At 44.7% G+C, this 17,280-nt stretch overlaps 2 protein-coding genes across 3 annotated transcripts in view; one reads left to right on the forward strand and one right to left on the reverse strand.

Annotated features, from left to right (window-relative positions):
• LOC137535392 (zinc finger protein 665-like) overlaps positions 1-17,280 on the reverse strand; it is a 976,927-nt gene that overhangs the window by 250,008 nt on the left and 709,639 nt on the right. The gene's annotated exons all lie outside the window — the stretch shown is intronic.
• LOC137535857 (uncharacterized) overlaps positions 1-17,280 on the forward strand; it is a 532,348-nt gene that overhangs the window by 117,667 nt on the left and 397,401 nt on the right. The window contains exons 4-7 of the mRNA XM_068257740.1: positions 6,419-7,696; positions 8,063-8,238; positions 14,346-14,446; positions 14,582-15,735. Of these exons, the coding sequence (XP_068113841.1) occupies positions 6,419-7,696; positions 8,063-8,238; positions 14,346-14,446; positions 14,582-15,735 (2,709 nt within the window). The remainder of the gene's footprint in view (positions 1-6,418; positions 7,697-8,062; positions 8,239-14,345; positions 14,447-14,581; positions 15,736-17,280) is intronic.

Raw genomic sequence — 17,280 nt, forward strand, 5'->3', positions numbered from 1 at the left:
GGGCGCCCTCCGCCTGGCTGAGCTGCGGGGTTTTTTTTTCCGGCGGGTGAGGGGAGCAGCGCAGAGAAGAGGGAGAGCTGTGGGGAAGGGGGGTTATCTCCCCCCTCCTTTCCTCACCTTAGGTGCTCTCCCTCCCTCGCTGTCCCCTCCAATGTCCGGGTGGCTGGCAGCGGCGGCCGGAACTCACCTCCGTCTCGCTCCAGCGCCGGCCGGAAGTTCGGGTGCGCAGCCGCTGCTCTGGTCTCGACCAGACCAGAGTAGTGGCAGATCCATCCGGCGCTGCGACGAGACGGAGGTAAGTTCCGCCCGCCGCTGCCAGCCACCCGGACATTAGAGGGGAGAGCGAGGAAGGGAGAGCAGCTCTTCCTCTTCTCTGCGCTGCTCCCCTCCTGCTGGGGAGGGGGACACCTGACCTGGCTACCTACTCTGGGCACATATACCCCTGCCTACCTACTCTGGGCACATATACCCCTGCCTACATATATTGGGCACATATACCCCTAACTACATATACTGGGCATATACCCCTGGCTACCTACTCTGGGCACATATACCCCTGCCTACCTACTCTGGGCACATATACCCCTGTCTACCTACTCTGGGCACATATACCCCTGCCTACATATATTGGGCACATATACCCCTAACTACATATACTGGGCATATACCCCTGGCTACCTACTCTGGGCACATATACCCATGGCTACCTACTCTAGGCACATATACCCCTGGCTACCTACTCTGGGCACATATACCCCTGCCTACATATATTGGGCACATATACCCCTATCTACATATACTGGGCATATACCCCTGGCTACCTACTCTGGGCACATATACCCCTGGCTACCTACTCTGGGCACATATACCCCTGGCTACCTACTCTGGGCACATATACCCCTGGCTACCTACTCTGGGCACATATACCCCTGGCTACCTACTCTGGGCACATATACCCCTGCCTACATATACTGGGCATATACCCCTGGCTACCTACTCTGGGCACATATAACCTTGGCTACCTACTCTGTGCACATATACCCCTGCCTACATATATTGGGCACATATACCCCTAACTACATATACTGGGCATATACCCCTGGCTACCTACTCTGGGCACATATACCCCTGGCTACCTACTCTGGGCACATATACCCCTGGCTACCTACTCTGGGCACATATACCCCTGCCTACATATATTGGGCACATATACCCCTAACTACATATACTGGGCATATACCCCTGGCTACCTACTCTGGGCACATATACCCCTGGCTACCTACTCTGGGCACATATACCCCTGGCTACCTACTCTGGGCACATATACCCCTGCCTACATATACTGGGCATATACCCCTGGCTACCTACTCTGGGCACATATACCCCTGGCTACCTACTCAGGGCACATATACCCCTGGCTACCTACTCAGGGCACATATACCCCTGGCTACCTACTCTGGGCACATATACCCCTGGCTACCTACTCTGGGCACATATACCCCTGCCTACATATATTGGGCACATATACTACTAACGACATATACTGGGCATATACCCCTGGCTACCTACTCTGGGCACATATACCCCTGGCTACCTACTCTGGGCACATATACCCCTGCCTACATATACTGGGCACATATACCCCTAACTACATATACTGGGTACATATACCCCTGGCTACATATACTGGGCATATATACCCCTGGCTACATATACTGGGCACATATACCTCTGGCTACATATACTGGGGACACATACCCTGCCTACATATACTGGGCACATATACCCCTGGCTACCTGTTCTGTGGACATCTCTACCACTGGCTACCTGTTATGGGGACATCTATACTGCTGGCCACCTATTCTGGGGACACCTATAGACCTGGGGCTACCTATTTTTGGGGAAGCACTGCTGTCAGATTGAGTGTATTTTGGGGAACTGCTGCCAGGTGAGAGGTGTCTACCATATTAAGGGGGCATTCTGCCTATTTATGTGAAATGCTGTCTATCTATGTGCCTCATGACTGCTGAATTTGTCTTGTTGGGGGCCTCATGGTTACTGAATTTGTCTTGTTGGGGGCCTCATGATTTGTTGGGGGCCTCAAGATCGCTGAATTTGTCTTGTTAGGGGCCTCATGATTGCTGAATTTGTCTTGTTAGGGGCCTCATGATTGCTGAATTTGTCTTGTTGGGGGCCTCAGGATTGCTAAATTTGTCTTGTTGGGGGCCTCATGATTGCTGAGTTGGTCATGTTGGGGGCCTCATGTTTGTTCATGATTGCGGAATTTGTCTTGATGGGGGGGGCTCATGATTGCTGAATTTGTCTTGGAACATGCTGGAAGGTACATACTGAGGGAGGGTGGGTGAGCGTGAGCCTGCTAACCTCCATGTACATTTGAAGGGGCGTGACCAAATGTGGAGCACCCATAACCACGCCCACATTTGGTCACGACCCTTCACCTTAGGGGGCGCATTAATAGTCTTTGTCCCCGGGCGCTGAAAACCCTAGCTACGCCTCTGAATCGAATTGAATCGAATCGAATCGTGTTCTGACATGTCTGATTTAATCGGATCGTAAATAGAATCGTAATGGAATTGTATAAAGAATCGTATCGTGTAGATTGGGCTTAAGGCTGTGAAAGGAGCTGGCTGACACATACTGAGAAATTACAGACAGAGGCAGAGCTGTCTGCAGCCTGTCACTATTCAGTGGGTGAGAGCTGCAGGGGGACAGAAGGTGAACACACAAATGATCTCTTGAGATTCAAAAGGAAGGCTGTATACAGTCTGCTTGTGTATGGATGTATTTTCTATGTGTGGACATACTGTACATCAACCTACTTCCTGTATTGGTGGCCATTTTGTTTGTTTATAAATAAACTTTTTAAAACTGTTTTTGACTACTTTTAATGTGGCGGGGAGCGGCGAAATTGTGACAGAGGGTAATAGGAGATGTCCCCTAACACACTGGTATGTTTACTTTTGTGCGATTTTAACAATACAGATTCTCTTTAAAAAATACTTGTTATTTTATTGGGACTGTCACTGAATTTTTATTTTTTTTTTTACTTTTACAACTCCCCCCCCCCCCCCCCTAACTATATTGAATGATTGTTGCTAGCTAACAGCAACAATCATTCACTTGACCATTCACGTGACTGTTCACGATCGTGCACGGTCGCGGCAGATGGCGGGGATTAATGCAGGACGTAGATTCCACGTCCTAGAACACACAGGGGTGCTAATTAGGACGTAGAATATATTCCCTTTAATAGGTTAAAGGATACCCGAGGTGATGTGACATGATGAGATAGACATGGGTATGTACAGTGCCTAGCACACAAATAACTATGCTGTGTTCCTTTTTTTCTTTCTCTGCCTGAAAGAGTTAAATATCAGGTATGTAAGTGGCTGACTCAGTCCTGACTCAGACAGGAAGTGACTACAGTGTGACCCTCACTGATAAGAAATTCCAACTATAAAACACTTTCCTAGCAGAAAATGGCTTCTGAGAGCAGGAAAGAGATAAAAAGGGTCAATAGTTCATAGATTTTAGCTCTGGCATACTTTGATGAATGTGTCATTGAGCAAAAACAATAAAACAGTTCAAATTTAAAAAGTAGATTTAAACATCAAATACACCTGTGGAATATCTTAAAAAGTCCTTTTTAGGAGAAGGAAGATTGATACAATCATTTATTTCATTCGTTTATTTTCACTTCGGGTGTCCTGAAGTAATGATTTTTTTTTTTATCACCTGTGAGTATCTGGCGCTATTTTTCACTTCACATCCAATTACATGTAGTCTACAGCCTTTCGAGCTTTGTTTGTTGAACTTCGAAATTTTTCAAAGGAAAACAATATTTTCCGCACTTATTCCCCACTTTTAACAACAACATTTAACAACTTTTTTGAACTATTACCGGTTATCGCACTCTTTTACCAACCTTTATCTGCTCTTGGAAAAATTTTTGTGAATGTCGAAAAAATACTGGTAATTCTGTGACAGTATCTTAAAACAAAAAGTGTCACTTATCTGGTGCTTCCAACAGCCCCCTGCAGATACCCTGTCCTGCGCCGTCACTGAAGAATCCTCCATTCCCTGCCGCTGGTCACTGTACAATTATTAGTCTGTAAGGAACTCACCTACTGGCTCCAGCGATGCCCCGTTCTCGGCAGACTCACTCGCACGTCCTGGCACTTCCTCTTCAGGGTGACGCACTTCCTCTGGCCCCGTCCCCGGCGTTCATGGCAACCAGGACGCTAAGGGAATCCCTGGTGACGTCAGTAGGCGGGCATCTGCCGAAAGACGCTCGTCCTACACACTAAGACATCGGAGGGTTTAGTGTCAGCTTACACGCTGTTAGCTGACACTCTGATTGGTTGCTGTAGGTTGGGGCCGGCCTTGGGCGGGCTCTAGAGCATTTAAACCTTTGTATCACATTCAGTCATTGCCCGTGTTAGAAATCATTACGCTGGTCTGCTGGGCACTTTGTCACTCAGTGATAAACTTGTTATTGTATTTCAGTTACTCAATTATTGTATATTAATGCGACTGCCTGACTGACTTTAGATTTTGACCTTCGCTTTACTGACCACTCTCTTGCCTAGTCCTCTATACCTCAGCCATCTGATTCCTCGTGTATGACCCTAGCCTGTTATTGACCTAGCCTTTGTCTCAGCCTTTGAACCTCAGCCATCTGATCTCACGTGTATGACCTTAGCTTACGTTTTGACTACGTTCTATCTAGGCCTCTGTGTATACGTCTAGAACCAAGCGTGATAATGTCTAACTAGACGAATGTCACTGCAGCTGCGCGGACACACGTGTCCTCGCTCACTTCTCTGGGAGCGTACTGCGCAGAGCAGTACAACGTTTTCTGGCACTGCGCCTGCGCAGTACGCTCCCGGGGAAGTGAGCGAGGACAGGCGTGGCCGCGCAGCCGCAGTGACATTCGTCTAGACGAATAATTGGACGGTGACCCGCGGCAGGGAACAGAGGATTCTTCAGTGACGATGCAGGACAGGATATCTGCAGGGGGCTGTTAGAAGCACCAGGTAAGTGACACTTTTTGTTTTATGATACCTTCACAGAATCCCTTTAAAGGGACTCCGAGCAGTGCAGAAACTATGGAAAGATGCATATCATTTTAAAGCTCTCTTTCTCCTCTTTCCAATGACATATAAACCGCCGCCCTACACCTTTTAGTTTTCACTATTTTCGCGATTGAAATTGCCGTGGCCGCGATTTCAATCGCGAAAATAGAGAAAACTAAAAGGCGTAGAGCGACGGTTTAGGTGTCGCCAGAAAGAGGAGAAAGAGAGCTTTAAAATGATATCCATCTTTCCATAGTTACATTGTATTACACAGGGCGACTTTTTCTGCTGAATGGAGCTGCTGACACTGGGGAAAGTGTCGTCCTGTGTAATACAAGTAACTATGGAAAGATGGATATCATTTTAAAGCTCTCTTTCTCCTCTTTCTGGCGACACCCAAATCGTCGCCCTACGCCTTTTAGTTTTCTCTATTTTCGCGATTGAAATCGCGGCAGCGGCAATTTCAATTGCGAAAATAGCGAAAACTAAAATGCGTAGGGCGGCGGTTTACATATCATTGGAAAGAGGAGAGAGCTTTAAAATGATATGCATCTTTCCATAGTTTCTGCACTGCTCGGAGTCCCTTTAAAAATGTCTTTACCACACATGTATTGTGAATAGAGCCCGTTGTCTCATCAAGCTTTATAATTTACTGCTTTTTAGTGTATGGCCAATGCTTTAGAGGGTCAATGAGATGCAAATAACTGACTTGTATACAAATGTAATGCAAATTGTATGCAACTAACATTTGGCAGAAAATACACTTAATTGGCTGAATTCCAAGCTACGTAAAATTATCATACAGGGCAAGGTTATAGTCATGTGATTGGCCGCCTGTAATGAGCACAACCTTCTGTAGTTCTCTGTCAGGCTGATAACTAGTGATGGTCAGTGATATACAAATAACTCAGAGATGGTACAAATAGTATGCTAATTATATACCAAGAATTGCAGCTGCTGCATTTGGTCCATTTCTAATCTACATAAACTTTGCATCAACTTTGAATTCTCAGCAGCTCACTGACCATCTATAATGATAATTGTTCCTCCCCTCAGAATTCTCTAAGAGGAAGTGATGATGTTTCTCTATTTGCAGCGCGGAGTCCCGGCATCAGGAACCTCTCAGAGACTTGTCTCTCTGGATCCACAGACTGTACAACAGATGTCACTGGAAAAGAGTCTCCTGCAGATATCCCGGTTACACCAAATATTCCCCCAGACGCCCCTCATCTGTCTAACCCTGAGGGGCCTCATACCCAGCACAGCTCTCCCCCTGCTGGAGGGTCTCATTCCTGTTCCACGTGTGGGAAAAGTTTTGTTTGGAAATCAAATCTTGTCATACATGAGAGAATTCACACTGGTGAGAAGCCCTATTCATGTGTTGAGTGTGGGAAATGCTTTGGACAAAAAGGAGACCTTGTCAGGCATGAGAGATCTCACACGGGTGAGAAGCCCTATTCATGTCCTGAGTGTGGGAAATGTTTTGCAAGTAAATCACAGCTTGTCAGACACGAGAGATCTCACACTGGTGAGAAGCTCTACTCATGTGCTGAGTGTGGGAAATGTTTTGCAAGTAAATCACAGCTTGTCAGACACGAGAGATCTCACACTGGTGAGAAGCTCTATTCATGTGCTGAATGTGAGAAATGTTTTGTATCTAAATCAAACCTTGTCATTCATGAGAGATCTCACACTGGTGAGAAGCCCTATTCATGTGTTGAGTGTGGGAAATGCTTTGGACAAAAAGGAGACCTTGTCACACATGAGAGATCTTACACTGGTGAGAAGCCCTACTCATGTGCTGAGTGTGGGAAATGTTTTGCAAGTAAATCACAGCTTGTCAGACACAAGAGATATCACACTGTTGAGAAGCTCTATTCATGTGCTGAATGTGAGAAATGTTTTGGATCTAAATCTAACCTTGTCATTCATGAGAGATCTCATACTGGTGAGAAGCCCTATTCATGTGCTGAGTGTGGGAGATGTTTTAGGGTTACATCAGACCTTGTTAAACATATGAGAACTCACACTGGGGAGAAGCCCTATTCATGTGCTGAGTGTGGGAAATTTTTCGGGTATAAGTCAAGCCTTGCATTCCATAAGAAATGCCACACTGGTGAGAAGCCCTATTCATGTGCAGAGTGTGGGAAATGTTTTAGCACTAAAGAAAAACTCTTCATACATGAGCGAACTCACACTGGTGAAACACCATATTCATGTGCTGAGTGTGGGAAATGTTTCAAACAGAAAGCAAGCCTTGCTAGACATGAGAGATCTCACACTGGTGAAAAGCCCTATTCATGTGCTGAGTGTGGGAAATGTTTTGGTCAGAAATCTCAACTTGTCATACATGAGAGATCTCACACTGGTGAGAAGCCCTACTCATGTGCTGAGTGTGGGAAATGTTTTAGTGGGAAATCAGACCTTGTTATACATGAGAGATCTCACACTGGTGAGAAGCCCTATTCATGTGCTGAGTGTGGGAAATGTTTTAGTGGTAAATCATACCTTGTTATACATGAGAGAACTCACACTGGTGAGAAGCCCTATTCATGTGCTGAATGTGGGAAATGTTTTTGTCGCAAATCTTACCTTGTCAAGCATGAGAGAACTCACACTGGTGAGAAAACATCCAGGTTTTGAATGTGGGAAATGTTTTGGTGGTAAAGGAAGCCTTATTAAACATTAGAGATTTCACATTAATAAGAAGTCCTTTTCATGTGCTGAGTGTGGGAAATATGTTTGATGCAAATCACTGCTTGTCAGTAGGGATGATCAAAGAGATGCAAAATCTTTAGAGTTTATGCAAATTTTTATGCAAATCTATTCTGCTTGAAAAATGACCAATTAGTTTAAACCTGGGTTTAGATTGATTGGTCCATTTTCAAACTGCATATATTTGCATAAAAGTTTGCATACATTTTCATCAAAGAATTTGCATCTCATTGATCATCCCTACTTGTCAGACATGAGAGATGTCACACTGGTGAAAAGGCCTATTCAGGTGCTGAGTGTGGGAAATGTTTTGTACAGAAATCACTGCTTGTCAGACATGAGAGATGTCACACTGGTGAGAAGGCCTATTCAGGTGCTGAGTGTGGGAAATGTTTTGTACAGAAATCCCTGCTTGTCAGACACTTGTGTTGAGAATCACATTTGTAGTGTTGTCTCACACACAGTAAAGGATCCAACATGTTGTCTTTGAGGGGAGTGCAACAACTGGAAAAGAGGGATGACGCCCTCTATGTAGTATTCAACAAAGTAAAGAGCTGACACATCCAAATAAAATCTTTATTAGTTCCTTGTAAAAGCATATGGCCAATGTTTTCAGAGCCACATAGGACCCCTTTATCAAGGCAATATTTGCTCACAGGTAAAAATCTGTCTCCTGCTGCAGATCGGCTCCTGTTAGGCCCCTTTTCCATGAACAGTTGATAGGCAGGGAAAAGCCTCTCACAACTGCTCACTGCTGCCTGGTAACTGCTCGCTGCTGCCTGGTAACTGCTCACTTCTGTTTTGCAACTGCTCACTTCTGTTTTGCAACTGCTCACTTCTGTTTTGCAACTGCTCACTGCCGCCTTGTAACTGCTCACTGCTTGCCTGGTATCTGCTTGCTGCTGCTTTGTAACTGCTCACTGCTGCCTGGTAACTGCTCACTGCTGCCTGGTAACTGCTCACTGCTGCCTGGTAACTGCTTACTGCTGCTTTGTAACTGCTTACTGTTGCTTTGTAACTGCTTACTGCTGCCTGGTAACTGCTTACTGCTGCCTGGTAACTGCTCACTGCTCCCCGGTAACTGCTCACTGCTCCCCGGTAACTGCTCACTGCTCCCCGGTAACTGCTCACTGCTCCCCGGTAACTGCTTGCTGAGCAAACAGTTCAAATGCCCGTGAAAAAGAGGCCTTAGGGAGGTGGGTTTCAAGCTCCGCTAAACACTTACATCCAGCGATGTGTACTCAGCAATCAGCAACAGCCAATTGTGTTGAGTGTGAGAAATGTAAAAATCAGCTAGATTTCTGTCAGATGCCTGTCAAGTCAAATCTGACAGGAATCGATCTGATGTGTGCCACGCACTAGGAACAGATTTCCAATAGATTTCAGAATGAAATCTAATGAAAAATATTGGAAATCTATTGAAAATCGATCTAAATGCATTATTAGAGCATTAGATCCAATGCAACTCTATGGGCCATCGATCTGCTGCCAGCAGATTTTCCATCCTGTCAGATAGATCAAATTGTTGGAAATCGTCCACAAATTAATCGATTAATTTGATAGAATTGATTTCCAATGGATTCTATAGAATCGACGGCTGAAATCAACCAGTGTATGGGCCCCTTAAGCCTAGTTCGCACTTGCCTGTGTTTACTTTTATTTCCTATTGCAAGTGTTCATAAACTAGGTGCTCTATATATGCAAATGAGGCAGGGTCTGCTGCTGCATACAGCCAAGGCTCCTAAACACTAAATAAAAGCCAAAACACTTTTATCTAACTGTGCAAACTCTCCTGATAACTAAATTGAGCTGAAAAGATAATTTTTATTCTTGTTGGGAGTGAAATGAATCAGAATTTTCATCTCACTGATGTGGCTGCTATGCACAATTCTGAGTCAGAATTCAGCCTGATAAAATGAAAATAAGAATGCAAGTCTCCAGGAAAGTTGTATATAACATTGTTATTTACCTGCTGTGAGCTGCAGATGTGGGGATATTAGAAGCTCCCATTTATCCAGACTAAACTGAGGAAAGAATAAACATACATATATCCAGGCACATCGCCTCTAGTTAGGACATTAAATAAATTATTAGGGAAAGGGAGGTGCTGAAGGGGGTGTGGCTAGAAAACAGCAAAAATCTATTAACCCTTCGCACACTCACATGCAAATGTTCACACAATTGCATTCACAGATTCACTCATCCAGGCACAACTGTTATCCCTACAGCTAAATTAAAAGCCAGGGTTTTAGTTCACAGAAGAATGCATTCTTATGCTTAATCACCTATACTGCGCAGAAGTACCCAGGTAAACATAGGTGTCCTAACTCTGGCCCTGTAACATGCATAGTGCAGACATGCAAACACATTCATTGCATCAAACCTATCAATGGATTAGGAGCACACATCCTAACTTCCTCTCCTGGGAAAGACAGTGCATCTTACCAATCGCACAAGGGAGCTAATGTTATGTGTCCATGTGCACAATGCGCATACACCAGCATAAGCTGTCTGCATGCTGACAAACATACAGGGGAAGGGGGAGTGCACCGAATTGGACCCTAGCCACAGGGGTCAATGATAAGAATAAACATACATATATCCAGGCACATCGCCTCTAGTTAGGACATTAAATAAATTATTAGGGAAAGGGAGGTGCTGAAGGGGGTGTGGCTAGAAAACAGCAAAAATCTATTAACCCTTCGCACACTCACATGCAAATGTTCACACAATTGCATTCACAGATTCACTCATCCAGGCACAACTGTTATCCCTACAGCTAAATTAAAAGCCAGGGTTTTAGTTCACAGAAGAATGCATTCTTATGCTTAATCACCTATACTGCGCAGAAGTACCCAGGTAAACATAGGTGTCCTAACTCTGGCCCTGTAACATGCATAGTGCAGACATGCAAACACATTCATTGCATCAAACCTATCAATGGATTAGGAGCACACATCCTAACTTCCTCTCCTGGGAAAGACAGTGCATCTTACCAATCGCACAAGGGAGCTAATGTTATGTGTCCATGTGCACAATGCGCATACACCAGCATAAGCTGTCTGCATGCTGACAAACATACAGGGGAAGGGGGAGTGCACCGAATTGGACCCTAGCCACAGGGGTCAATGATAAGAATAAACATACATATATCCAGGCACATCGCCTCTAGTTAGGACATTAAATAAATTATTAGGGAAAGGGAGGTGCTGAAGGGGGTGTGGCTAGAAAACAGCAAAAATCTATTAACCCTTCGCACACTCACATGCAAATGTTCACACAATTGCATTCACAGATTCACTCATCCAGGCACAACTGTTATCCCTACAGCTAAATTAAAAGCCAGGGTTTTAGTTCACAGAAGAATGCATTCTTATGCTTAATCACCTATACTGCGCAGAAGTACCCAGGTAAACATAGGTGTCCTAACTCTGGCCCTGTAACATGCATAGTGCAGACATGCAAACACATTCATTGCATCAAACCTATCAATGGATTAGGAGCACACATCCTAACTTCCTCTCCTGGGAAAGACAGTGCATCTTACCAATCGCACAAGGGAGCTAATGTTATGTGTCCATGTGCACAATGCGCATACACCAGCATAAGCTGTCTGCATGCTGACAAACATACAGGGGAAGGGGGAGTGCACCGAATTGGACCCTAGCCACAGGGGTCAATGATAAGAATAAACATACATATATCCAGGCACATCGCCTCTAGTTAGGACATTAAATAAATTATTAGGGAAAGGGAGGTGCTGAAGGGGGTGTGGCTAGAAAACAGCAAAAATCTATTAACCCTTCGCACACTCACATGCAAATGTTCACACAATTGCATTCACAGATTCACTCATCCAGGCACAACTGTTATCCCTACAGCTAAATTAAAAGCCAGGGTTTTAGTTCACAGAAGAATGCATTCTTATGCTTAATCACCTATACTGCGCAGAAGTACCCAGGTAAACATAGGTGTCCTAACTCTGGCCCTGTAACATGCATAGTGCAGACATGCAAACACATTCATTGCATCAAACCTATCAATGGATTAGGAGCACACATCCTAACTTCCTCTCCTGGGAAAGACAGTGCATCTTACCAATCGCACAAGGGAGCTAATGTTATGTGTCCATGTGCACAATGCGCATACACCAGCATAAGCTGTCTGCATGCTGACAAACACTGTCTTTCCCAGGAGAGGAAGTTAGGATGTGTGCTCCTAATCCATTGATAGGTTTGATGCAATGAATGTGTTTGCATGTCTGCACTATGCATGTTACAGGGCCAGAGTTAGGACACCTATGTTTACCTGGGTACTTCTGCGCAGTATAGGTGATTAAGCATAAGAATGCATTCTTCTGTGAACTAAAACCCTGGCTTTTAATTTAGCTGTAGGGATAACAGTTGTGCCTGGATGAGTGAATCTGTGAATGCAATTGTGTGAACATTTGCATGTGAGTGTGCGAAGGGTTAATAGATTTAAACTGAGGAAAGGAGATTTCTCTCTCTCTGTCTCTCTGTGTCTCTGTTTTATATTCAGGAAACATGAGGAGATTTGAGCTGAATGCACAAAGTCCTGTAAAATAAGCAGAGAGGGATTTATCTCCCAGCAATGTTACGCTGGACACACACAGGACTGATATTCAGAGAGATTGGATCACTGTGACTGTGACGGGATCAATGTTGCCAACTCATGCCTTTAATTACTGACACATATGAATTATACAGGTTTTGGGGCTAGGTAGATGCAGTTAAAGCACTGATCATGTGCAAATAGCCTTATTCCCCACTTATTCCCCACTTTTAACAACAACAACAACATTTAACAACTTTTTTGAACTATTACCGGTTATCGCACTCTTTTACCAACCTTTATCTGCTCTTGGAAAAAATGTTGTGAATGTGGAAAAAATACGGTAATTCTGTGACAGTATCTTAAAACAAAAAGTGTCACTTACCTGGTGCTTCCAACAGCCCCCTGCAGTTACCCTGTCATGCACCGTCACTGAAGAATCCTCCATTCCCTGCATCGAGTCACCGTCCAACTATTAGTCTGTAAGGAACTCACCTACTGGCTCCAGCGATGCCCCGTTCTCGGCAGACTCACTCGCACGTCCTGGCACTTCCTCTTCAGGGTGACGCACTTCCTCTGGCCCCGCCCCCGGCGTCCATGGCAACCAGGACGCTAAGGGAATCCCTGGTGACGTCAGTAGGAGGGCATCTGCCTGAAGACGGTCGTCCTACACACTAAGACATCGGAGGGTTTAGTGTCAGCTTACACGCAAGCTGACACTCTGATTGGTTGCTGTAGGTGGGGCCGGCCTTGGGCGGGCTCTAGAGCATTTAAACCTTTGTATCACATTCAGTCATTGCCCGTGTTGGCAATCAGTACGCTGGTCTGCTGGGCTCTTTGTCACTCAGTGATAAACTTGTTATTGTATTTCAGTGCGACTTCATTACTCAATTATTGTATATTAATGCGACTGCCTGACTGACTTTAGATTTTGACCTTCGCTTTACTGACCACTCTCTTGCCTAGTCCTCTATACCTCAGCCATCTGATTCCTCGTGTATGACCCTAGCCTGTTATTGACCTAGCCTTTGTCTCAGCCTTTGTACCTCAGCCATCTGATCTCACGTGTAGGACCTTAGCTTACGTTTTGACTACGTTCTATCTAGACCTCTGTGTATACGTCTAGAACCGAGCGTGATATCGTCTAACTAGACGAATGTCACTGCAGCTGCGCGGACACACGTGTCCTCGCTCACTTCTCTGGGAGCTTACTGCGCAGAGCAGTACAAAGTTTTCTGGCACTTTGCCTGCGCAGTACGCTCCCGGGGAAGTGAGCGAGGACAGGCGTGGCCGCGCAGCCGCAGTGACATTCGTCTAGACGAATAATTGGACTGTGACCCGCGGCAGGGAACAGAGGATTCTTCAGTGACGATGCAGGACAGGATATCTGCAGGGGGCTGTTAGAAGCACCAGGTAAGTGACACTTTTTTTGTTTTATGATACCTTCACAGAAAAATGTCTTTACCACACATGTATTGTGAATAGAGCCCATTGTCTCATCAAGCTTTATAATTTACTGCTTTTTAGTGTAAAGCCAATGCTTTAGAGGGTCAATGAGATGCAAATAACTCTGACTTGTATACAAATGTAATGCAAATTGTATGCAACTAACATTTGGCAGAAAATACACTTAATTGGCTGAATTCCAAGCTACGTAAAATTATCATGCAGGGCAAGGTTATAGTCATGTGACTGGCCGCCTGTAATGAGCACAACCTTCTGTAGCTCTCTGTCAGGCTGATAACTAGTGATGGTCAGTGATATACAAATAACTCAGAGATGGTACAAATAGTATGCTAATTATATACCAAGAATTGCAGCTGCTGTATTTGGTCCATTTCTAATCTACATAAACTTTGCATCAACTTTGAATTCTCAGCAGCTCACTGACCATCTATAATGATAATTGTTCCTCCCCTCAGAATTCTCTAACAGGAAGTGATGATGTTTCTCTATTTGCAGCGCGGAGTCCCGGCATCAGGAACCTCTCAGAGACTTGTCTCTCTGGATCCACAGACTGTACAACAGATGTCACTGGACAAGAGTCTCCTGCAGATATCCCGGTTACACCAAATATTCCCCCAGACTCCCCTCACCTGTCTAACCCTGAGGAGCCTCATACCCAGCACAGCTCTCCCCCTGCTGGAGGGTCTTATTCCTGTTCCACGTGTGGGAAAAGTTTTGTTTGGAAATCAAATCTTGTCATACATGAGAGAATTCACACTGGTGAGAAGCCCTATTCATGTGTTGAGTGTGGGAAATGCTTTGGACAAAAAGGAGACCTTGTCAGGCATGAGAGATCTCACACGGGTGAGAAGCCCTATTCATGTCCTGAGTGTGGGAAATGTTTTGCAAGTAAATCACAGCTTGTCAGACATGAGAGATCTCACACTGGTGAGAAGCTCTATTCATGTGCTGAATGTGAGAAATGTTTTGTATCTAAATCAAACCTTGTCATTCATGAGAGATCTCATACTGGTGAGAGGCCCTATTCATGTGTTGAGTGTGGGAAATGCTTTGGACAAAAAGGAGACCTTGTCACACATGAGAGATCTCACACTGGTGAGAAGCCCTACTCATGTGCTGAGTGTGGGAAATGTTTTGCAAGTAAATCACAGCTTGTCAGACACAAGAGATATCACACTGTTGAGAAGCTCTATTCATGTGCTGAATGTGAGAAATGTTTTGGATCTAAATCAAACCTTGTCATTCATGAGAGATCTCATACTGGTGAGAAGCCCTATTCATGTGCTGAGTGTGGGAGATGTTTTAGGGTTACATCAGACCTTGTTAAACATATGAGAACTCACACTGGGGAGAAGCCCTATTCATGTGCTGAGTGTGGGAAATTTTTCGGGTATAAGTCAAGCCTTGCATTCCATAAGAAATGCCACACTGGTGAGAAGCCCTATTCATGTGCAGAGTGTGGGAAATGTTTTAGCGCTAAAGAAAAACTCTTCATACATGAGCGAACTCACACTGGTGAAACACCATATTCATGTGCTGAGTGTGGGAAATGTTTCAAACAGAAAGCAAGCCTTGCTAGACATGAGAGATCTCACACTGGTGAAAAGCCCTATTCATGTGCTGAGTGTGGGAAATGTTTTGGTCAGAAATCTCAACTTGTCATACATGAGAGATCTCACACTGGTGAGAAGCCCTACTCATGTGCTGAGTGTGGGAAATGTTTTAGTGGGAAATCAGACCTTGTTATACATGAGAGATCTCACACTGGTGAGAAGCCCTATTCATGTGCTGAGTGTGGGAAATGTTTTAGTGGTAAATCATACCTTGTTATACATGAGAGAACTCACACTGGTGAGAAGCCCTATTCATGTGCTGAATGTGGGAAATGTTTTTGTCGCAAATCTTACCTTGTCAAGCATGAGAGAACTCACACTGGTGAGAAAACATCCAGGTTTTGAATGTGGGAAATGTTTTGGTGGTAAAGGAAGCCTTATTAAACATTAGAGATTTCACATTAATAAGAAGTCCTTTTCATGTGCTGAGTGTGGGAAATATGTTTGATGCAAATCACTGCTTGTCAGTAGGGATGATCAAAGAGATGCAAAATCTTTAGAGTTTATGCAAATTTTTATGCAAATCTATTCTGCTTGAAAAATGACCAATTAGTTTAAACCTGGGTTTAGATTGATTGGTCCATTTTCAAACTGCATATATTTGCATAAAAGTTTGCATACATTTTCATCAAAGAATTTGCATCTCATTGATCATCCCTACTTGTCAGACATGAGAGATGTCACACTGGTGAAAAGGCCTATTCAGGTGCTGAGTGTGGGAAATGTTTTGTACAGAAATCACTGCTTGTCAGACATGAGAGATGTCACACTGGTGAGAAGGCCTATTCAGGTGCTGAGTGTGGGAAATGTTTTGTACAGAAATCCCTGCTTGTCAGACACTTGTGTTGAGAATCACATTTGTAGTGTTGTCTCACACACAGTAAAGGATCCAACATGTTGTCTTTGAGGGGAGTGCAACAACTGGAAAAGAGGGATGACGCCCTCTATGTAGTATTCAACAAAGTAAAGAGCTGACACATCCAAATAAAATCTTTATTAGTTCCTTGTAAAAGCATATGGCCAATGTTTTCAGAGCCACATAGGACCCCTTTATCAAGGCAATATTTGCTCACAGGTAAAAATCTGTCTCCTGCTGCAGATCGGCTCCTGTTAGGCCCCTTTTCCATGAACAGTTGATAGGCAGGGAAAAGCCTCTCACAACTGCTCACTGCTGCCTGGTAACTGCTCGCTGCTGCCTGGTAACTGCTCACTTCTGTTTTGCAACTGCTCACTTCTGTTTTGCAACTGCTCACTTTTTGCAACTGCTCACTTCTGTTTTGCAACTGCTCACTTCTGTTTTGCAACTGCTCACTGCCGCCTTGTAACTGCTCACTGCTTGCCTGGTATCTGCTTGCTGCTGCTTTGTAACTGCTCACTGCTGCCTGGTAACTGCTCACTGCTGCCTGGTAACTGCTCACTGCTGCCTGGTAACTGCTTACTGCTGCTTTGTAACTGCTTACTGTTGCTTTGTAACTGCTTACTGCTGCCTGGTAACTGCTTACTGCTGCCTGGTAACTGCTCACTGCTCCCCGGTAACTGCTCACTGCTCCCCGGTAACTGCTCACTGCTCCCCGGTAACTGCTCACTGCTCCCCGGTAACTGCTTGCTGAGCAAACAGTTCAAATGCCCGTGAAAAAGAGGCCTTAGGGAGGTGGGTTTCAAGCTCCGCTAAACACTTACATCCAGCGATGTGTACTCAGCAATCAGCAACAGCCAATTGTGTTGAGTGTGAGAAATGTAAAAATCAGCTAGATTTCTGTCAGATGCCTGTCAAGTCAAATCTGACAGGAATCGATCTGATGTGTGCCACGCACTAG

This window comes from Hyperolius riggenbachi, chromosome 10, assembly GCF_040937935.1.
Source record: "Hyperolius riggenbachi isolate aHypRig1 chromosome 10, aHypRig1.pri, whole genome shotgun sequence".
In the NCBI taxonomy this organism is placed as follows: domain Eukaryota; kingdom Metazoa; phylum Chordata; class Amphibia; order Anura; family Hyperoliidae; genus Hyperolius; species Hyperolius riggenbachi.